Source organism: Tachyglossus aculeatus, chromosome 5, assembly GCF_015852505.1.
Source record: "Tachyglossus aculeatus isolate mTacAcu1 chromosome 5, mTacAcu1.pri, whole genome shotgun sequence".
NCBI lineage: Eukaryota > Metazoa > Chordata > Mammalia > Monotremata > Tachyglossidae > Tachyglossus > Tachyglossus aculeatus.
Genome location: NC_052070.1, coordinates 68,114,710 through 68,137,892, shown reverse-complemented (window position 1 = coordinate 68,137,892; position 23,183 = coordinate 68,114,710). Strand labels below are relative to the sequence as shown.

Here is a 23,183-nt window from a genome sequence, read left to right as displayed (position 1 = left end):
GTCAACACAGGGCAAGGTAATTCCACAAATATGCTACATTCACAGGAGGTTGAATGGAGATCCTGATTCCAGCTTCCAAGTCGTTTTTGTTTTCCAATTGAAAGTATATGTCTTTATGTTGACTAGGGCTTTGGTTTTGAACGGCTAGTTGAAATAAATTGAAATCTTATTGTCCCACAGATTAAGAACCATTTTTCTATCCCATTCACCATCTATAAATCTGTCAGAAGTGTTAAACTCCTGGAACCCATTGGAATAGTCAAACCTGAAGAGGAATTCCATGTTCCTTTAGACTCATACAGGTGTGCACGTTTATATTTTGCATTTTTTTAGTTCATTGCTGAAAGACTAATTACCAAACTGAAGTTCTTGGAACTTCATCATGGAAGTATGGAAATCATGGTATATTGGAAAGAGAACATCAGAGGACATGGGTTCTAATTCCCGCTCCGCCACCTTTTATTGTATTTTGTATTTATTGAGAATATAATGTATGCAGAACACGGTGTTAAGCATTTGGGAGAGTACAGTATAACAAAATAAGAAGATTGGTAGGCATGTTCTCTTCCCACAGTGAGCTTTATGGTCTGCTATGAGAGCCTGAGCAAGCCACTTAAAACTTGTCTGTGTCTGTTTCCTAATCTGTAAAATGAAGATTGACTGTGAGCACTATGTAGGACATGGACTGTCTCCATCCTGATTAGCCTGTGTCTACCACAGTGCTTAGTACCGTGTCTGCACACAATAAGCACTTAACAAATACCATGAAAGAACCCCCAGAATATCCATTCCACACAAGCAGCGGTTAAAGCAGTTATTGTAAATTTTTTAACTCCTCGTGTTCTTTTCCTGTGTTTGTTTGGCTCACTGTACAGTGGTCTCCAAGCAGTAAGCGCTCGATAAATACGATTGATCCATTGATTCTCACTCATAATGCTTTGCTGCTATAAATTTCTTTTTTTCTTTCTTCATTAACTCTCCAGGCTCCAGAAAACTTTTGTCTTGAAGAATTACTCAGTATTTTACCATTGTTCAAATTTTCACATGGAACTTGAGGGGATTTAAAAGTTAATAGATATGTGTCTACTTCATCCTTATGACGATTAAAAATTCTGGATTTCCAAATAAAACGAACTAAATTCTCCACTATAGTAACGCTTTCACCCTCCATATTTGGGGCCTCTTTGCAACTCTGTGTTTCTAATGCATACTGTTTTTAGTGTACTGAATATAGAGTTGAAAGTCGTCTTATTTTTTGAAAGTTTGTTTCTTGCTCTTGATGACTTGAAGAATTTTTGATCTGTGTTCTTTAGGGGTCAATTGTATGTTCAGCCAGCTGGAATCTTAGCGGGCCAGTTTAAAGAATCCTCTACTTATATTTCCTGGAAGGAGGAGATTCACAGGAGCAGTGAAGTGAGGTGCATATTGCAATGCCACTCAGTTGAAATCAACTTCTTACCACTCATAGTGAACACAATTGCTGTTCCTGATGAATTAAATTTTATTTCCACTCATGGGGAAGAATGGGATCCAGCTTACATTATTCATCTTCATCCATCGCTCACTGTGCGAAATTTTCTCCCATATTCTTTGAGATATCTACTCGAGGTACGAACCGTGTGTAACCGTGTGCTACTGTTTAATGTTGTGCTCCAGTTTTGTGTGGCATGGATTCAAGTGGATGGTTTTGAGTGGGATTGGTATATGACACATTATTTGAAGCAGGCATAAATTGTGTATGTTGGTGTGGTACACTACTGAAATTAGAAGGCCTTTGAGGGAGAAGTGTTTTGAGTTGGCATCCTCCCATACAAATCCTTTGAAATTTACAGATATTAAGTAAATCTTTAGTCTCCTCTTCTACAGGTGTAACAGTCCCAATTCGGTTCACTTTTCCTCGTATAAAATCCATTTTCCACTCCTTTAAACATTTTGATTCCTCTTCTGTTTCTACACATCTTTTTTGAAATGCAGTGTCTGAACTGGAAATCATTCTCTACTAGATATCTGACCATTGCAGAATATAAGTGAATAATTATGTCCTTATTTCACTTTCGTAAATCACAGTCCTGTTAATTCTTACCAGTTTTTTTTAAAGAAACATAGAATGGCACTACTTGACTGACTGAAATTTAGTCAGTTTAGGTGACTATGAACTTGTGCCCACGCAACTTTTTTCCGATTATTTGTGGAGTTTGTTTTTTCTCCCTCAGTGACGATTCAGCCACAAACTTTTTCCACTATCCAGCCATATGCCTGCTTTCAGAAAAAGTATTATCATCATCATTCTTTTTCTTATCGAGGCAGTTGCTAGACTCTGGGGCTAGTTACTAGGAAGCCTGAGGTCATTAGAAATGGCATTCAAAAGCTATCAGGAGCCAGACATCTATTGCTCTAGCATTTTATTCTCAAACCTAGACTACTAAAAGTAATTTAATTTCTTCCCACAGGTAAAGCGACAATTGCTACTAGGAGAGTCTGTCCTATAATATGATCTAGGTGGTGGCTCTGGTTCTTAAGTGTTAAGGAGAAAGGGGATCCATTGAGCTAATGCTGAACTGATACATCAACAGTTACGTTTATCTTATAGTTCATTCATCTTTTTTCTGTTTTAGGGAACGGCAGAAACCCACGAGCTGGCAGAAGGCAGTGCAGCTGATGTACTTCATTCACAAATCAGTGGAAGTGCTGTTCATTCACCAAGGAGCGGGAGAATAATGGAGTTAGTGCTGATGAAATACCAAGGCCGAAACTGGAATGGGCATTTTCAGATTCATAATGAGCTACCAGAGTTCTTCCTCGTGTGCTTTACATCAGATTCCACAGAACCGATGACGGTTGACATATCAATACATGTTAGGAGAACCAGCAGCCGCACAATCCTCTCTGTGTTCTGTCCCTACTGGTTAATCAATAAGACTTCTCGCATTCTCCAGTACCGGGCAGAGGATATTCATATGAAGCACCCAGCAGACTTCAGGGATATTATTTTGTTCTCTTTCAAGAAAAAGAACATTTTCAGCAAAAATAAGGTGCATACGTGCGTGTGTGTATTTAGAAATAAAGACATTTAAATTGAAACTTGTTTTAACAGAGAGTCTTAGGAGAAATTTATTAATCTATCCCTGCTAGCTTTCACTGTAGGAGCCTTGTGTAAGGGGTGGTTGTGGAGAGTGGAAGGTGGTGAAAGGGTAGGAGCTGTCTGCTTCCTCGGAAAAGGCTACTGTACTTAAAAATCCTACTATCAGAAACGGTTGTGTGAGTGCATATTTGAAGAAATATATTTATCAGTGGCATTTACTGAGCACTTACTATGTGCACAGCACTGTTCTAAGGGCTTGGGAGAGTACAATATGAGAGAATATAACAGCAGTGTGGCCTAGTAGATAGCAAATGTGACTGGGAGTCAGAAGGACCTGGATTCTAATCTCGGCTCTGCCACCCGTCTGCTCTCTGGCCTTGGGCAAATCCCTTCATTTCTCTGTCTCAGTTATCCCATCTGTCAAATGAGGATTAAGACTGTGAGCCCAATGTGGGACAGGGACTGTATCCAACCTGATTATCTTGGATCTACCCAGTGCTTTGTACAGTGCATGGCACACAGTAAGTGCTTAACAAATATCATTAAAAAAAACCCCAAAAGGCATTGTTGTCTAGTGGAATGATCAAAGACCTGGGAATTAGAGGACTTGGGTACTGTTACTGGCTCTACCAATTTCATGCTGGTGACCTTGGGCAAATCACTTAACTTCTCTGTGCTGCAGTTACCTGAACTGAAAAATGAGGATTAAGTACCTATTCTCCTTCCTACTTAAACTGTGAACCCTAGGCGGGACACGGACTGTGTCCATTGTAATTAACCTGAACCTACACTAGTGTTTAGAACAGTGTTTGACACATATTAAGTGCTTAACAAATACTATTTTTAAAGAAAGCATTTCAAAAATTGCTAATGATATAATGCAGATAAATTTCCAATAATACAAATTGTGCCCTCTCTCCAGGTGCAGTTAAAAATTTCAACTAGTGACTGGTCTAATAGCTTTTCTTTGGATACAGTTGGAAGTTATGGTTGTGTGAAATGCCCTACCAAAAATATGGAATATCTGGTAAGGTTAATTTTCTACTTATTAATCATTTACCTCCTGATGTACCTTCATTGCATTCTCTCAGATAGTTCCAAATCTGAATTCCCTTAAACCAGAAATAGGGCACTTTACCAAGAGAGGCTGGGAATTTGGAATTCCCTTCAGGCACTTTACAAGCAAAGCTTAAATTTAGCAACTTACAATGATTGATGCAGCACTCATCTTTTTGAGTTGGAATGTCTAAATGGGTTGACTCTCGGATTTTTTGTTTGTCCCAGACATCTTAAATTGAGGTGACTTTTTTCTTAAAAAATTATTAAAATTAAATTTATACAGTTGAAATTGATAGATTGCTATACCCAAAATTAGATAGCAGTCCGTGAGAAACTAGCAACTGTAGTACCTACTTGATATATAGATTATTGTCATAAATAATTGCCCTACTATAAAATTTAGAGTCTATATTTTGGAAATGGAGAGTTACGGGACAGTGAATTTCTTCAAGTAACATCCTGGTGGGTGTGTTTCATGTAATTAAACACTTATTTTCACATATATTTCTTAAAACTGCATAAGACACTGTTAGGGTCATCAATTAGTATTTCTTATGTTATTGAGCTTTTTTTGTGTAATGACAACTTACATGAGTTGTCACGGTGTCAAATAGTTCTTATGGTTGCCAGAGAGTTAAGCAGTATTTATGATTGTAGCATGTATGTTGATCCTTCTAGACTGTGAGCCCACTGTTGGGTAGGTACTGTCTCTATATGTTGCCAACTTGTACTTCCCAAGCGCTTAGTACAGTGCTGTGCACACAATAAGCACTCAATAAATACGATTGATTGATTGATTGATACTTCTATTTGAATGGACTTAAAGATTTTTATTCTACTAAAGCCAGATACTTTATTGAAAAATGCCAGTATTGACCAAGCTTCTTTTTCACAGATTGGTGTTAACATCAAAATGAGCAGTTTTAACCTTACTAGGATAGTGACTCTGACTCCATTCTGCACCATTGCCAACAAGTCTTCACTTGAATTGGAAGTTGGAGAAATTTCAATAGATGGCTCATTGCCAACTAATAAGTGGCACTATATTGCATCTTCTGAGGTAAGTACATACATAGTTGCTTCTGATAATATTCATGAAAATATACAAAGTTATTTCTTTGCCCTGTCTGATGAAGCTGTCACCGCTGATTACCATATGAGCTCTGTTACTGTCTTAGAAATATTTTTCTATTACAAAATATAACCAGATAAGCAACTGAGGATTAGTTGAAACTAACAATAATCATTGCTGTTTCCACTAAGCAATGCAGCTTAGAGGAAAGAGCACGGGCTTGGCAGTCAGGGGACTTGGGTTCTAATTACAGCTCTGCCATTTGTCTGCTGTGTGACATTGGGCAAAGCACTTAATTTCTCTGTGCCTCAGTTACCTCATCTTTAAAATGGGGATTAAGACTGTTAGCCCCATGTGGGACAACCTGATTGCGTGTATCTACTGTGCTTAGAACAATGCTTGGTGAATAGTAAGCACTTAAAATACCAGAATTATTGTTACTATTATTATTATGATCAGCTATTGTAGTATGTTATAAACATAATTTATAACAAAACTATTTTGGTAGCTTTATGTGTGGCCAAAGCTTGTTGTACTTGACATTCTACTACTAATATTCATTCGTATTTATTGAGTGCTTACTGTGTGCAGAGCACTGTATGTTCTCTACTTTCAACAAAAAAAGCCAAGAAAGCCAGAAAAGTGAGGTTTCTACTTGTTTGTATTAGTGTAAAAATTTTAAGGGGCTCAGTTTATCCATTATAATTCAGGTGTGGGAATAGTATACTTTTTTTTAGTGCAAAAGTAGGGTTTAGCAGATATTCCAAATTTCTTCAAGGATGTTTCATAAGACTATATTATTTGTTCTACATTTTAATGAAAGAACAGTGAAACTAAATTAATAAAAGTAAATTTTTAAAAGAAGCATTCCAACCTGGATATTTTGGCTAAGGCATAAACCCTTTAAAAATCCCCCAAATTGAAATGAGGTGTGTATAGAAGCCACATTACTTAACAGACTTTCATCTGAATGTCTTTCAGTAATTTAAAAATTGGAGTAGGCTGGATTTTTAGAAACAAGCAGTTACATGAGAAATAATCATAATCTGACTCATGGATGTTAAAAAACAATCAGAACCTTGCTTTTGCAGCTTTACGCATTCTATTCCAAGTAGAATGTAAACAGAGTATTAAGGATTAGCATTTACGGGGGTGGCCAAATTACTGCTCGGGAGCTTTATACAGCTTTTCTTGGGGGATTGTGTTCGAAAGCTAGGTAAAATCTGCTTTATTATTTCATTTTGCCCCAGTAGCACTGAGTTGTTGCTTCAACCTTCGCCACTGTGGTAATGGAAGATGCTCACAAAGACGTGGGGTGGGGGAAAGCACCTTGCTGCCACTCTCCTCCCGCTTGACCTCCCTCCATCCACTATGTCTTTCCCCAAGAATGCTTCCTGCTTTGTTGTGATCAAAGACAATTTTTGAAATTTACAGCTTTAGGCCATATGATGTTTTAGTTAGTGGCTATTCATATTATGTTTTAGCTGTGGCCGTGAAGTTTGGCCACGTAAGTTTGGCCACATATGGCAAATGATCTTGCTCTATTTGAACAACCGATTAATGATCGTTTGGTAAATTTTTTTAGTGTCTTCCGTTTTGGCCTGAAAATTTGTCTGGAAAACTATGTGTGCGTGTAGTGGGCTATGAAGGCTCTTCCAAACCATTCTTCTATAACAGACAAGATAATGGCACTTTGTTGAGCTTGGAGGAACTGGTAAGACCTTCTTCTTTTAACTTCCTAAGCTTCCCTATTTCAGTTTAAAGGAGCAAACAATAAGAAAATCCAGGGAATTTTTTTTAGATATCGGAGCTCTTGGATTTGAGGCTTTGTCAGAAAATCAAGTGAGAAAGTAGCTCTTTTCTCAGATCTGTATATTGTTTTCTAAAGAATTTAACAGACCTCAGATGAGGACTTTAACTGTTATTGCTGAATGTTTTGTATTTGCAGTGAGCGTTTTTTGATGTGGAGGTTCTGCTATCAATTGGTGCTTCCGTGGGGAGTGTAAAGTAAATTAAAGATGGATGTTAATCTTGCCTGCCTTAAATTGACAGAGTGTGCTTTGGCTTCTTAAATTCGTATTCATTTAACTAGAGGTATAGAGGAACAGATATCTGTGATTCTATTGAAATATTTTCTTTTACTGTTATATATGAAAAACCTGAGATTAGGTAAAAGGTTTCAACCCATTCAAATGTCAAAAATGGTTGTATCCTGACTTCTCATCTAGAGTTATTTGTAGCATACAAACTGTGACGCAGTAGGAATTTGAAAGATCAGGCTGGTGGTTTTTTTGCTGTTAAACACTTAACATCCAAGCACTGTGCTAACCACTGGTGAGATAAAAGATAATCAGATCAGATAGTATTCCCTCTCCCACATGGAGCTCACAGTCTGAGTTAGAGTACATGAAGTTTTCATTTAAGCCTAAAAAAGGAAGGAAACTGCCATTTGAAAAGTGATAGCAGCTATGGCCTAGCATTCAGTGCCACCTCTTGACATTCACTCATCGTGGCTTAGTGGCAAGAGCACAGGCTTGGGAGTCCGAGGACATGGGTTCTAATCCCAGTTCAGCAACATGTCTGCCTTGTAACCTTGGGCAAGTCGTTTAACTTCTCTTTGCCTCAGTTACCTCATCGGTAAAATAAGGATTAAGAATTTAAGCTCCATGCGGGACAGGGATTGTGTACAACCTGATTGCCCTGTATGTACCTCAGCCCTTAGAACAGTGCTTGGCACATAGTAAGCACTTAACAAATACCATAATCATCATCATTATTATTTATTGAGCACTTATGTGCAGAACACTCTACTAAGCACTTTGGAGAATACAATACAACAGTTAGCAGACCAATTCAATCTAAATAACTGGTCTTCTTTTTAAATTGAAATATAGGTTAAAAAAAAAAATCAACACCTCAACATCATCATTGTTTTTCTTCCACAACAGAATGGGGCAATCTTGGTCGATGTAAACACTGCCGAGCATTCCACAGTCATCACCTTCTCTGACTACCATGAAGGAGCTGCTCCTGCCCTCCTCATTAACCACACACAATGGGATGTCCTTAAATACAAACAGAGGTAAGATGAAAGAGGATTCTAGTCTCTGTACAATAACTTTATTTGTATCATGATTTAGGAACTGGGACCTATTCAGCTGCCTTTTGAGAAATTAATCTATGTAGGAGTCATAGTATTTATTAAGTGTTGACTGTGTGCAGAGCACTGTACTAAGCACTAGGAGAATGTACAAAGGTGGGAATTACCTGGTTCCGGTTCCTCAGGGGTGTGTAAGATCCAATAGGGATGTTTGGCAGCACTGATTGTACATTATCTAAATTTATGTATTTATATCCAGATGTAGTAGATACTGTTTTAAGCCATTAAATTATTCGGTTGCCTATCATTGAAAGGTTTTAGCCTGTATTAGTTTTTTCATCTTTTGACTTGGGGTTGTTTTTACTCTACTCTGAACCATAGTGGATTAGATGGGGAGATGGAATTAAAACCAAAGGAGGTGCGGCTATTTGCCTGGGCAGATCCTACTGGCACCAGGAAATTAAGATGGAGATATGCTGAAAATGTGGGAGAACATGATCTCTTGAAGGTAAGCTTTAAAGAAATGCATGTAGAATATCCTGCTTGGCAGTTCAGGAGGGAAACAAACAAACTAAATGACCATTTCAGGTTATTGGTGATCTCGTTTTAATGAATAGTAAGATATATTAATTGGGACTAAACTAAACTTATTTTCCTTCTTGACAGAGGTTCTAAAATAAATTCATATTCTGTAGTGAAAAAAGGCACATTTGTTTTTTCAAATTTAAGTAAAACCTTTAAGAATCTTCCTAGGACCACAGTCCTTTACATATCCATGTAAAGAATATTGTTGGAGTGCTCAAAGTTCAGTGAGTGACAGAATTTTAAATTGAGTGAAAATTACTATGATGTGACTATTTGGGTATGTTTTGTTGATGACAGTTTGTGTTATTGGTTTTTTGCAGCTCTTTTCTAGCAAAACTATAGTTTTCATAATCGAGTGACTTTGAGTATGTGGAGCTGCCTCCACCAGAAAACAGAATTTTAGTGTAAAGCATTCCTCTTAGTCTGGGTCAGTGCATTTCAAACTGTAGTGTTTTATCAGGTGCTTTATCCTATTCCTTCCTCTCATTTTATTTTTTATATTAATATATTTTTCATCCTTCAGGATAAGGTGTCCTTGAACTAAAACCAGCTTTGTTTTTAGTGCTTGCACAAATGTGTTTCTGTCCTGCCTGGGGGAAATGGATATTTTCATTTTAAATCACTTACCTTGTTTGCATGGCAGAGAACAAATAGAGGGAGGTCAAAATTTGTGTATTGACAACCCCAGTTGCCCACGTGTTTGGTTCCACATTCTGGAAATGGTCTGTAACTGGATGGCAGTTGATTGATTGACTGATTGACTGATTGATCTATTTTCCCTAGAACGCTGCCCACCCTGAAGTTAGTAAATCAATGGCAGCAGTGGTTGGCACAATGATTGGGTTGAGTAGATGTGGCTGAGAAAGAGGAATAGTAGTGTTGGGGATAGAAAGCACAAGACAGAGTGTCCAGTCAATCGATCGTATTTATTGAATTCTTACTGTGTACCGAGCACTGTACTAAGAGTTTGGGAGAGTATAATGGATTCGGTAGGCACGTCCTCTGCCGATAGTGAGCGGTCTACAAACTAACCAGTAACCACTAACTAACTAGTTCCGCTGGTTACCTTGACCTCTGAGAGAAGGCTACTTGACGTGAATGAGCTCAATTTTTAAGTCGATTGTTTTCTATCAAGAGAAAAGATCACTTATGTTAATGTAACATCCTTACTGTCATGTGGACTGTGTCAAAATTGATAGTTAAAATTGTATTGCCTTTATTTCTTATTTACTAACTCTGTTACATTACTCTGCCAAGGGTTTAGTACAGTGCTCTGTACCAAGTATGATTAATTGATCCTTCCGTTATGAATTCTTCCTTAATAAATCAGGCCAATTATTTTGTTGGGAAAGTCTTCAAATTTTGGGCCTTACTTTGTAAATGTAATATGTAGATAGATTTTAAAATGTAGCAAAAATTTAAGGGAAGCTATTCATGTTTACACTTTGTAATCTACTAAGTCATCCTTAGTGCATCAGTAACAACAATTAAATGCAAGTAGTTTTTAATGAACTGCTTTTCCCTCTGTTTAACCAGGATGAATGTGGACAGTTTCCATACAATGCAAATATTCAGATCCACTGGGTATCTTTCCTGGATGGACGCCAGAGAGTGCTTCTTTTCACAGATGATGTTGCCTTGGTTTCCAAAGCCCGTCAAGCAGAAGAGATGGAACAGGCTGAACAAGAGATAAATATATCGCTTCATAGTCTTGGACTTTCTTTGGTCAACAATGCAAATAAGCAGGAAATAGCTTACATAGGGATAACTAGGTACTGAAATAGAAAATAGCACTTATATATTTTGAAATGTGTTGTACTACATAATTTTGTTGAAAGTAATATGTATTGGGCATTTACTTGAAGTTTTATTTTTAAATCCACTTTCTCTGAGAATCTTGTACACAGTTAATTAAAAAGAAGCCTCTAGTCACCCCATGAAAACTGGAAATATCTATCAGTCAATGATATTTAAGCATTTACTGTGTGCAGAGCACTGTGCTAAGTGCTTGGGACATACACTACGACAGTCCCTGTTCACAAGGAGCTTACAGTCTACAGGAGGAGACAGACATTAAAATTGTGGATAGGCCAAAGAGTAGAATGTAAGGATATGTGCTTAAGTATTGTGGTGCTGGGGTATTACTGCCCCTCAAAAATGCAAATTCTGTATCCTCTGATCAGCATAAAAAGTAGATGCATACTTACTGAAGGCAGAGTAGGATGCAGAGAAAATGTAGTAAAAGATTTGAGTTCTGTCTTTGAGGAAATTATAGCTCATATAAGATTGCCATTTCCCTGGAAATAATAATGTTAATAATAATAACAATAATAGCATTTGTTAAGCACTTACTATGTGCCAAGCACTGTTCTACGCTCTAGTGGTTTACCCTATATGGTCTCATATCTCCACTCTTTTTGTAGACTCTTGTTCAGGTAATAATAATAATAATAATAATAATAATAATAATAATAATAATAATAATAATGCTTGTTAAGTGCTTTCTATATGACCAGCACTGTTCTAAGTGCTGGGGCAGATGCAAGGTAATCAGGTTGTCCCACATGGTGGGATGAGGTGTCCTAATTCCCATTGTACAGAAGAGATAACTGAGGCACAGTTAAGTGACTTGCCCAAAGTCACACAGCTGATAAGTGGCGGAGCTGGGATTAAAGCCCACAACCTCTGTCTCCCAAGCCCGTGCTCTTTCCACTAAGCCACCCTGCTTCTCAAAAAATGCTTTTTTCCCATTGCACTCTTTTATTTAACTTTACCGACTTCATTTCAACTATGAGATCTTTACTGGTCTCAGAATGTGTTGCCTAATAGTGCCGGTGTGTACAAGACCATGACTCATGAAACAAAATGTAGTGTAAAAACAAATGTCCCAAAAAGGTATTTTTTCACTCACTGGTTTTATCTGCCACACTCATACCTACTGATAAAAACTTAATTAGTGTGGCTGTCTTTGGACCTGAAGAAGAGCTCATGTTCTTATTTTTTCATTCTTTCTTTAAACTTATTCACAAACATATGTACATAATTGCTTTTATAGAAAAATAGATATGGTATTGAAAATATGAGTCAGATGTGAAAAAAATTATATATGGGAAAATACGGAAAACTGTTGTTCTTATAGGTGGATAGGCTATTCTGAGCAGTAAGATGAGCTTCTTTTTTCTTACACTGGTAATTCAGAGTACCTAGTTTATTGAAAGCTTGAATGTTAATCTTGGAACACGATTGAAACCTCAAATCAGTGCATCTGAATGTTCTACAAACTAACAGAACTTGTGTGAAATAATTTGTAGAAAGAATACTGAAAAGAGCTTTTTCATCAATTGTTCTAGTTCCGGTGTTGTTTGGGAGAGGAAATCAAAGCAGAAGTGGAAGCCATTTAATCAAAAGCAGATCCTGCTTTTGGAACATGCATATCAAAAATTCCTTGCATCCCATGATCATGATTGGATTAAACTAGGTGGCAATTTTGAGGTATGGTTATAGTTTATCATGAAAATATTAGATGCCAAAGCAAAATATTATGTAGGAATCTGTACTAGCTTGATATAATCCTAGTAAACAGCATTTTGTCAGCATTAGGAGAAAATTTGATAAAATATATTCTTAGAAAGTTTTCAGGGAAAACACTATCAAATAGAACAGCTAATGCCTATGCTTTGAAACAGATACCTCTATGCTTTCTTGCTGATTTGAAGATCATTAAAAAGAAACACTGAATAATAAAGATGATGAAAAAGCAATTTAGTAGTAGTTGCAGATTTCAGACATCTTCACGTATTAACATTTTAAATCAATGTTAATTTCTTTCTTCTTTTTAGGTGAATTTCAGTAAAGTGCCAATGGAAGTGCGCCTCCCTGAACGATGCACTATCAAGCGAGACTTTTTATCGGGGATTCAGATTGAATTCAAACAATCTCCTCACCAAAGAAGTTTAAGGGCCCAGTTGTATTGGCTTCAGGTAATGGTCTTACTTGGAAATCTATAGTGCCCTGGAGAAAGTTTTGTCAATTAAGATTTATCCTCTAGAAAATGAAATTGGTGTCGTTGCTCAAATACTTTCCTCTTTCTAAATTTATTTTTTTCTATTTAAAAATGATTTAAATCTAGATGTTTGTTTTAAGAAAATCACTGAAAAATCCGGCAGCTCCTTGGGGATTTCCATTTTGATTTCCTTAGAGAATATTTTATAGGCTGAAGGTACGATGATTTGTAAGGGATTGTCAGAGCTGAATTTTACATCTCTAAGTAGGGTAATTTTCTCCTTCTAAAATATTTCTGGACATTTTTGATATCAGACTGAAGTAATTGTGGATTTCCCAAAGGGCAATGTAGGCTTCTGCCTACAGTGGTCAGTATTTGCAGGGGAGGTGATATGAGATGTGGTAAATATATTTTTTTTCAATTGCACCGTGTGCCTTACAAAGTATCAGGGTACATTGCACCACAGGTAGTTTTTAGGGTGAAATGTGGAATTGTACAGCTGCAGTAGTTCACAAATGAGCAACTGGTATGGTCATAAACATGAGAGCGCTTTTTAAAATTAAGTTTATTTACCACGGTCATCAAGAGACAAGTCCTGTCCCTCACTGTGTCCTTTTGAATACAGGCTTTGAAAACTTTTTCCTTCATCCAGTCTCATATGTACTGTCCACTGTATAAAAAAAAAACATTGGTACTGGCACTTCAGGTATTTATTTAATGTTTGTGCAGTTACATGATTGTTGATATATCACTGTATATATTCATGACTGTTATCCAGAAACTCAAGGATCCCGCCCTGTTGTACAGGGTCTTATCCACAGCTGGATGCCTGAAATATTAGTTTTGATTAAATAAGGGCTCTCTACAAGACATTATGTTATGATTTGAAATCCCTGAGAAGAATTTTTTGCCATTTCTTCTTTTGAAGCTTGCTCTGTTTTCTTTTCCTTTTCACATATTTTCAGGTTGATAATCAGTTGCCTGGTTCAATGTTTCCTGTTGTATTTCATCCAGTAGCCCCTCCAAAGTCTATTGCACTGGATTCAGGTAAAGCATTTTTCAATGTTAGTTTATCTACATACTTGTTGTTAAATGTTTTAAGTATTGTTTGAAAATGCAGTATAAAAACAAGTAATTTTCTTTTTCTCCTAGAGCCTAAGCCATTCATTGATGTTAGCGTAATCACAAGATTTAATGAATATAGTAAAGTACTGCAATTCAAGTAAGTAAGGGCATTAAGTTCAAATCACCAATGGTATCACTGTTTTTGACCTATCAAAGTCAGCTTCATTTAGAAGCTACAATATCTTTAGTACTAGATTATTTAGCAAAATTATTCCTCTCTTCACTCCTTGCTTCTTTTAAAGTCATTTCTATTTTCCTCTTTCCACTTCCTTTTCTTACTATCCTTCAAGTGGAGAAGTGGTGGGGGCAATTGTTTAGGAGTAATTATTGTCATTTTCCTTTGACACAATAAAAAGCTTTTGAGCAGTATGGAAGTTTGAGATTTGTTCTTTTAACAGAAAAATATTTCTACTCTCCCCTCCTTCCAGATTCTGTATGCTGGACAAAATACAATGTTGTAGTGCTTCTCTTAAAAAAGACAAACCAAAAAAACCCCTAACTCTCCTTATGTTTAGAAATCAAGGAGGGTTTAGAATGAATAGATGCAACAAGGCTATTTGGGGTTCATTAATGTTGTATGATGTACTTTGTGTTAAATATGCCATGTGCAGCCCAGCATTTACTAAAAACACATATAGTATGTTCCATTTTCATTCATTCATTCAATCGTATTTATTGAGCACTTACTGTGTGCAGAGCACTGTACTAAGCGCTTGGGAAGTACAAGTTGGCAACATACAGAGACGGTCCCTATCCAACAACGGGGATGCTCTTGCTATTCAGACTATTACAGGGAATCCAAGTCTCAAATTTTGACATTTTCACATAAAAAGACCATGACTTCATTCTACCCCAATTAAAAAAATGCTTTATTTGACAATATTTCCCTCAGGATATTTGTTTTACTTAGGTTAATTGGAAATCATTGTCTTATCGAAGGAGTAATTTTGAGAGACAAAAAAAATGATTTGTAGAACTGGACAATTATCAACTAATTTGGTTTGGTTTTTGAATGAGATATTTAGTATTTGTATGAGATGTGTAACAAAATCTCATTTTAGTTGCACGTAGGAAATTGTAGCATCATACTTCCTTTTTCAATATGATTTTCAAATTGTAGTTCTAATGTTCATTTTTATTGCATTGTCCCATTGGATTACTTCAATTGTAAAATATTTCATATCATACATGCACATGCATATATTGTATATTATGTACTATAGATATTTTGATCATTGTACCCTAATTTAAGAATTATTCTGCATTTAACTTTATAGTATACTTGGGGATTAACTGATATTTAGCACCAATATTTGCCTTGTGTAGGTTCTGCCTGAGGCTAAATCATTTCTTGCCAAAGTATCGGACGTTAGAGCTAAAGCGAAATATCTTCACTCAGTCATATTTATTGAATGCTTACCATGTGCAGAGCATTGCCATCGGCAATCGTAGGAGGTGCAAGTCTATGTATAGTTGTGTCCATGAAGGAGGGAAAATATAAGGATGTTTGTTAGCTTAAGGAGAGTTCAAATATATTTATGGATGATGCTGGTGTAGAAAGGGAAAAATCTGGAATGTTGGATAGTACAGACCTAGCTAGAAGAAAGGGTAATGCCCTCAAATCGCAGAATAAATGGGTCCTGATAACATTTTTTAAAAGCACATTAAGTGATAAAAAGCTGTGCAGTTGAGTGGCAACTATAAGGCCCATTCAGCAGTACTGCTGAGTATATGGGGAAAAATCCGTTAGATGATAATCTTCTTTATCCTCCCCGTTTCATTTTTCTTCCCCTTTGACTTCATCGCCCCTGCTCTCCTGCCTTTTCCTAGATATTTCATGGTTCTTATCCAGGAGATGGCACTGAAAGTTGATCAAGGATTCCTAGGAGCAATTACTGGACTATTTACACCAGCAGTGGACCCAGAAGCTGAAAGAAAAAGGGTAATTGGGATTTTCCAAAAAGAAAATGTCATTATTTTGTTAGACTATTTCTAAAGATTTTAACGCCACCAGATTGGTATCTTTCAAAAACTTACAATAGCAATTTATGATATTTGCTTCTGATAGACCAAGTTAATCCAACAAGATATCGATGCACTTAATACTGAACTGATGGAAACTTCTCTGACTGACATTTCAAGTCTCAGTTTCTTTGAGCACTTCCATATTTCACCAGTTAAGGTAAGGTGCTACAGGTGATGGTTGGGGAGCAAGAAAAATCTCAATAAAATTTTTAGAAAGCAAAAGTGCTAATTTTGTAATATGTAGAAAAATAAGATTTAAGGTGAGAGTATTCAAGTATTGGTATTGTAAATTTTAATTCATACCATTTTTATGGCATTTGTTAAGTGCTTATTATATGGCAGGCCCTGTAATGATAGTGTTTGCTAAGCGCTTATAATGTGCCAAGCACAGTTCTGTACTGGGGAAGAGGAGAAGCAGCGTGGCTCAGTGGAAAGAGCACAGGCTTTGGAGTCAGAGGTCATGGGTTCAAATCCTGGCTCCGCCAATTGTCAGCTGTGTGACTTTGGGCAAGTCACTTAACTTCTCTGTGCCTCAGTTACCTCATGTGTAAAATGGGGATGAAGACTGAGCCCCCCATGGGACAACCTGATCACCTTGTAACTTCCCCAGCGCTTAGAACAGTGCTTTGCACATAGTAAGCGCTTAATAAATGCCATCATTATAAGGCTTATTATGTGCCAAGCACAGTTCTACGCACTGTACTGGGGAAGATATAAGCAAATCAGGTAGGACGCAGTCCTTGGCCCATGTGGGGCTCACAGTATTGATCCCCATTTTACATCCGAGGGAACTGAGGCACAGAGACATTGAGCGACTTGCCCAAGGTCACATAGCAGACAAGTTTGCAATGCCACTTAGAATTTTGTGTGTGAATTTGCTTGCTTAATTTTACAAATTGTCATACTCTTTGCTTGTTAATGATAAGCACCAGAACTTACAATTGTTTGTCTTTTAAATGGAATTATGCGTTATGCTTTTGACAACCAGTATAAAAATTACATGGAAAAAGTCTTTCAAGCTTGGATGCATATCATATAGTGTCCTTTTCAAGTTTAGCAATAATCACTGTCTGAACTGAAAATTAAAATCCATCTTTTCCTCACTGGGACATGTTAGATATAATACTGTTGTATGTTGTATATTTTCCCTCCAAAAGGTAATAAAATCCCAGGGGAAAATAGAATGCTTTTCACTTTCCTAACTAGTATTTCATATTCCCATTGCTTTTTTTCCTTTTGTTTTTTCCATCTGACTTAAAATGACCAAGGGAGTGCTTAGCAAACATGTGTGATGTATCAACCAATAAACCTAAACTCCCATTATTAGTATTGCTTTACTTAAATCAATTAATTGTATTTATTGAGCACTGACTAGAAAAAGTTTTAGATCAGTAAAAATCTATTTTTAATAATTAAAGTTGTCTTTGGTACTGTATTGCAAAAATTATCCGAGACTTAAAAAACCAAACAAAAGAAGGTTATGTAGTCAAAACCTCTCCACGTGTAGACTCAGAAAGTCTAGATTACAGGTTCATCCTTACAAACATTTGTTTTTCAGTTGCATTTGAGTCTCTCCCTGGGATCTGGAGGGGAAGAATCTGACAAGGAAAAACAAGAAATGATTGCTATCCACTCTGTCAACCTGTTGTTGAAGAGCATTGGAGCTACTCTCACTGATGTGGATGACCTGATTTTTAAGTAAGTAACCCTGAAGACTGCATTTCACAAAGCCTTGTTTTTTAATTGTTGTAGGTTCTAGTCACCTGGGGTTAAAGACTAATAATATTCTTAGTCTTAATTCCTTTTGATTGTACATGAGAATGTAAGTATTTGAATTTGATTTAAACTGGTAGCATTTGAAAAAATGCTATTATAATGTTTTTATCTATTATTTTGTTCTAGGCTGCATAATGGTTATTTTTAGAACTTAATTCATTCTGGTTGTTGGATTGCAGGCTGTTTAGAAAACAGAATTACATTTAGAAGTGAGCAGAAATTAGAACATTTTGTCTTGTTTAAATGTGAATGTTAATACTGAACCTCATGTAAACTATCTTAAAAAATATATGAATCATATATTTTATGTCTGTATATTTTCACATGCGCACATATGTTTCGTAAACAAATATGAAATAGCATCCTGTCCTGGTAAATTCTTGACACAACAAGTACATGGTTTATGTCTATAGAAACTTAATAGAATATAGTGTTAGATTGATATTCTAAGTCAGGCATTTATTAATATAATTTTCCAAATTTCTGAATTAAATTTATTTAAATGTTAATTATCAAACTATTTATGCCTTAGGATGAAAAGTTACTGGAAGCTTAGAATAAGTGTTAAAGTTTACTAAAATAGCTACTTTAGAAATTCAGTATGTAGACATATGGATGACTAGCTTTATGTCTTCATACTGAATTTCTAGAGTAGCTATTTTAGCAAGTAGCTAGCCATTGGAGCCTTCATCCAAAATTTGTAGAAATTACATAAATGCGCTGTTTGAATACTAAAACTAATCCTGTTTAATTTTTTTCTTCTTTTCAGACTTGCTTATTTTGAGATTCAGTATCAGTTTTACAAGAGAGATCAGCTCATGTGGAGTGTTGTTAGGCATTACAGTGAACAGGTGAGATACAGCCAAAGAAAATAGAAATCAATTCTCTGGGTAATGTGGTAAAGTTCCTCCTTATTTTGAAATAAAACCATGAGAAATGCCATTTCCCTAACACAGAAGAAGAGCCTAGCAACTCTTTTTTTCTCTATGCCCTACTTTAGGATTCATTTTCACAGAGGCCTAAGCTGCTCTGTGAAAACAGGGTATCATTGAAAGCTACATCGTCTTTCAGGCTTAAACAGTACTATTTATTAGGTTTTTGTAATATTTAAATGCGCCTGACATAACCTGGGAGAAATTTATGCCCTCAAGAGTGTGTGTGGCTCACCTTCCTGTCTAAAATCTGTTAGTAGATAGCTTTTTGTCTAAAACACAAAATCTGTTAGCCTTTTGAAGCGAGGGGATAAAATGGGTAGTTGTCAATCAGCGTGCAGGGGCAGGGTAACTGGTTTACTTGCAATTAGGAGCATGCTGTCCTCTCTTTCCCCACACTCATGGGCAGAGACCAAAAGCAGTTGGGACTCAGCTTTTCACTGCCAGTGTTAATGACCAACCCTGCCAACAGTTGATATGATTCAATATAATTGATCAAAATACATAAATATGATGGATTGATTGATTAACTTATTTTGGGAATTGAACTAGGGGAAGGGGCAACCAGCCCAGGTTTCTTTCAGTTTTCTTTACGCTGCTTTTCCAAACTCGCTGAGACATATTGCATATCATCTAGTGGGGATTAGTAGAAAGAACACGGGCTTGGGAGTCGACGTGGTGGCTTCCAATCCTGGCTCCACCACTTGTCTGCTGTGTGACTTTGGACAAGTCACTTCTCTGGGCCTCAGTTACCTCATCTGCAAAAATGGGATTAAGACAGTGAGCCCCACGTGGGACAACCTGATAACCCTGTATTCACCCCAGTGCTTAGAACAGTGCTTGGCACATAGTAAGCACTTAACAAATACCATCATTATTACTATTATTATTATCATCATCATTATCATCTGAGAGGCACACACGTGTGGAAGTTGCGCTTCAAGTGAGTGACTGCGCAGGCTGCTTCTTCGGCAGATTGGTTCTCTGTAAGGCCTGTCTAAGTTGAGAGAGGCAATCTCTGTCCACAAGGGGTTTACAGTCTACAGGGGGAAACAGACATTATCGTAGATTATGGATAGGGAAAGTAGGTAGAGTATGAAAATATTTATGTAAGTATTGTGGGGTTGGCTTGACTATCAAAGTGCTTAAGGGGTACACCTACTTAACTTCTCTGGGCCTCAGTTCCCTCATCTGTAAAATGGGGATTAAGACTGTGAGCCCCACGTGGGACAACCTGATCACCTTGTATCCTCCCCAGCACTTGGAACAGTGCTCTGCACATAGTAAGCGCTTAACAAATGCCATTATTATTATTATTATTATTATAATTATTATTATTACATAGCCAAGTTCTTAATCATTGCACAAGTGAGGGCAGCTAGGGGAAGTAAAGGGTTTAGTCTGGGAAGGCCTCTTGGAGGAAATAATAATAATAATGGCATTTATTAAGCACTTACTATGTGCAAAGCACTATTCTAAGCACTGGGGAGGTTACAAGGTGATCAGGTTGTCCCTCGGTGGGGTGCTCACAGTCTTAATCCCCATTTTACAGATGAGGTAACTGAGGCACAGAGAAGTTAAGTGACTTGCCCAAAGTCACACAGCTGACAAGTGGCGGAGCCGGGGTTTGAACCCATGACCTCTTGACTCCAAAGCCCGTGCTCCTTCCAATGAGCCATGCTGCTTCTCATTAAATGTTCTGTCCTTTGGATTTTCTTCTGCATAAGTGCTGAAACTAAAAGTTGAGTATTTGCCAAGGCAAATGCACTGAAATAAGTGCTAGGTTCCAACTTAAACATAGGGAAATATTGCCCCTACAATAAATTAATACGACAAAAAAGGAAAAAGTTATTTTAAAGTGGGCTCCTGGTTCTGATTTTATGTTAACAATGTTCAGAACTGAGTCAACAGCTCCATCATTTACTTAGACTCAAATGTGATGTATTCAAAGGTAAAAATGGACTCTGTGTAGTATTAATTAAGGATGTGGGGGGAGGATAAATAATCTCTTCAACAGTTAAATATGTCCCTGCTAAAAAGCCAACAACTCCAATGACTGCTATAAAGATATCTTTGAAGATGATCCACGAACACAAATTTTCCTTATAAAACGTGAGAATTTCAACCAGCGGTGGAAGGATCAGGGCCTGGGTGCTGCTGCTCACAGCTCCAACAAAAGAAATCGCCAGGTCTAAGCGAGGAATCAGAATTGCTACATGGTGACTAAGAATGACCTCACCACAGGAAATGTGATTTTAGGAGGGTTTTGGAGGTGGGGAGAGTGGGGGACTGTCAGATATGAAGAGGGAAGAAGGTCCAGGCCCAAGGGAGGGCATGGGCAAGAGATTGGTGTCAGGATATATGAGATCGAGGTACAGGGAGTAGGTTGGCATTGGAGGAGTTTTGTGCACAGTTTGTTCTGTAGTAAGAACTCAAGTGTGAGATTAGTGGTGCCCAATATAGATTGTCTAATTCACACCAGACTTAAAATTCTATTCTGGTTTAAGTGATTCAGGGGTTCTTTTGAAAATAACTAAGGTAAGTATGAGACTGCTTTTTTAAGGACTCCATTAGAACTAGATTGTTCTGTTAATCGGCCAAGTTTGCCTAGAGCAGAAATAACACTTTTTTAAAAATCCAGAGACCATATGATAATGGTACAAATATTTTCAGACAATTCAGTGAAACGAAAGAGAGCCAGATTTGTGTGTTTTTTTCCAGATTGACCAAAAGCTATTTTTTTGCCTACGTGATTTGTATTCTCGATATTCCTTCGTTAGTCCAGGGTCCAGCTAATGGCAGCTGTAGTCCCAGGGTGCTGGACTCTTTTTGCTCCTTCTGTCACTCTACTGGCAGCCTACTTGGGCTATGGGAACAGTGTTTAAACTCAGGAAAAATGTGGTAGCTTGGCTGGATGTGCCTGTGGAAAAGGACATGTTTATACATAATTCTTTGTGGGAAAATCGAATCCTCAGGTCTTTCCAAAAGTATGTCTTGCCCTATGCACACCTGGATAAATACTCTGCTTCTCCGTGTATCTAAGCAAAATTGGAAGCTACTAAAAAGGCTTACTAAAAATGCCGTGGAAATCTGCGAGTTACTGCAGCCAACTTTCAAAGGATCCCTCTTATAGCTAGGAAGAAGTAGGCCCTAGAGAATCTTTCAGGCTCTTAAGGGAGTGTATTCCAACTGAAGTACTACAGCACACTGGTACAGCTTAACAATATAAAACTGATATTCTCAAACAATACTGTGTTTTATTGCCTGTTCTGCAGCTGAGGATGCTTGTGTTAATTGGGAGTAGGGGACCTTTACGTTGTGATACACATTGCAGAAATAAGCAGTGATATGTAAGCAGAATTGAGTCTGTAAGTGTGGGGAACTGCTCCTTGATATACCTTTAGCATGCCCTGGAATTGGGAGAAAAGAAAAATGGAGAGAAATTGCGAAGCAGCATAAGCTAGAGGAAAGATCACAGGACTGGGAGTCAGAAGACCCGGATTCTAATTCTGGCTTTGCCTTTAACCTGCTGCATGAACTTGGGAAAGTCGCTTTACGTGTCTATGCCTCAGTTTCCTCATCTACAAAAGAATGGAAATTAAATATCTGTTTTCCCTTCCTTTTTTCATTATTATGATATTTAAGCACTTAATGCCAGGTACTGTACTAAGCACTGGGGTGGATGCAGGCTGTTCAGTTTGGACACAGTCCATGCCCTACATAGGGCTCACAGTCTTAACCCTCATTTTCAGATGTGAGGTAACTGAGGCACAGAGAAGAGAGTGAAGTGACTTGCCCAAGGTCACATAGCAGACAAGTGCAGAGCTGGGATTAGAACCTGTTAAACTGTGAGAGCCCTGTTAAACTGTGAGGGACTGATTGTTATCTCCCTCAGACCTTAGCACATAGTAAGTGCTTAACAAATACCATTATAATTGTTATTACCTTCTAGAAACCCCTTTGTGTTCATATTCATTGTCAGTCGTATTTATTGAGCGCTTACTGTGTGCAGAGCACTATATTAAGCACAAGGGAAGGTACAATACAGCAATAAAGAGAGACAGTCCCTGCCCAAAATGAACTCACAGTTTAGAGGGGTGGATTGATAGTTGATATTGATATCTTGATAGTTGACTTCTTTCCACTTTTGTGGCTGAGAATAATTTATAAAAAGCTGTTTTTGCTTGTTTGAAAAGTTGTCATTTTTCATTTTGTCAGTCAATCCCTCAGTGTTATTTATTGAGAGCTTACTATGTCCAGAGCACTGTACTATGCACTTGGGAGAGTGCAGCACAAAAGAGTTACAGTTTATGTTCCCTGTCTACAACAAGACGGAGTCTAGAGGGAATCTAGGGGTGTCATCCTTATTATTTGAATAGTTGATGTGGATGTCACTGTCTGTTCAGAGTACATCCATCCTCTAT

General features: G+C 37.3%; 1 protein-coding gene across 5 annotated transcripts in view; it reads left to right on the top strand.

Moving 5' to 3' along the window:
- The window catches only part of VPS13C (vacuolar protein sorting 13 homolog C), a 192,363-nt gene that overhangs the window by 132,427 nt on the left and 36,753 nt on the right, over positions 1 to 23,183 (top strand). For all 5 annotated transcript variants that reach the window (XM_038746191.1, XM_038746188.1, XM_038746189.1 and 2 more), the window contains 17 exons: positions 181 to 302; positions 1,314 to 1,608; positions 2,616 to 3,032; positions 4,005 to 4,109; positions 5,037 to 5,201; positions 6,799 to 6,927; positions 8,162 to 8,295; positions 8,695 to 8,821; positions 10,435 to 10,670; positions 12,249 to 12,390; positions 12,738 to 12,878; positions 13,867 to 13,948; positions 14,054 to 14,123; positions 15,857 to 15,968; positions 16,095 to 16,208; positions 17,610 to 17,749; positions 18,597 to 18,678. In XM_038746191.1, coding sequence (XP_038602119.1) covers positions 181 to 302; positions 1,314 to 1,608; positions 2,616 to 3,032; positions 4,005 to 4,109; positions 5,037 to 5,201; positions 6,799 to 6,927; positions 8,162 to 8,295; positions 8,695 to 8,821; positions 10,435 to 10,670; positions 12,249 to 12,390; positions 12,738 to 12,878; positions 13,867 to 13,948; positions 14,054 to 14,123; positions 15,857 to 15,968; positions 16,095 to 16,208; positions 17,610 to 17,749; positions 18,597 to 18,678 — 2,613 coding nt within the window. The remainder of the gene's footprint in view (positions 1 to 180; positions 303 to 1,313; positions 1,609 to 2,615; positions 3,033 to 4,004; positions 4,110 to 5,036; positions 5,202 to 6,798; positions 6,928 to 8,161; positions 8,296 to 8,694; positions 8,822 to 10,434; positions 10,671 to 12,248; positions 12,391 to 12,737; positions 12,879 to 13,866; positions 13,949 to 14,053; positions 14,124 to 15,856; positions 15,969 to 16,094; positions 16,209 to 17,609; positions 17,750 to 18,596; positions 18,679 to 23,183) is intronic.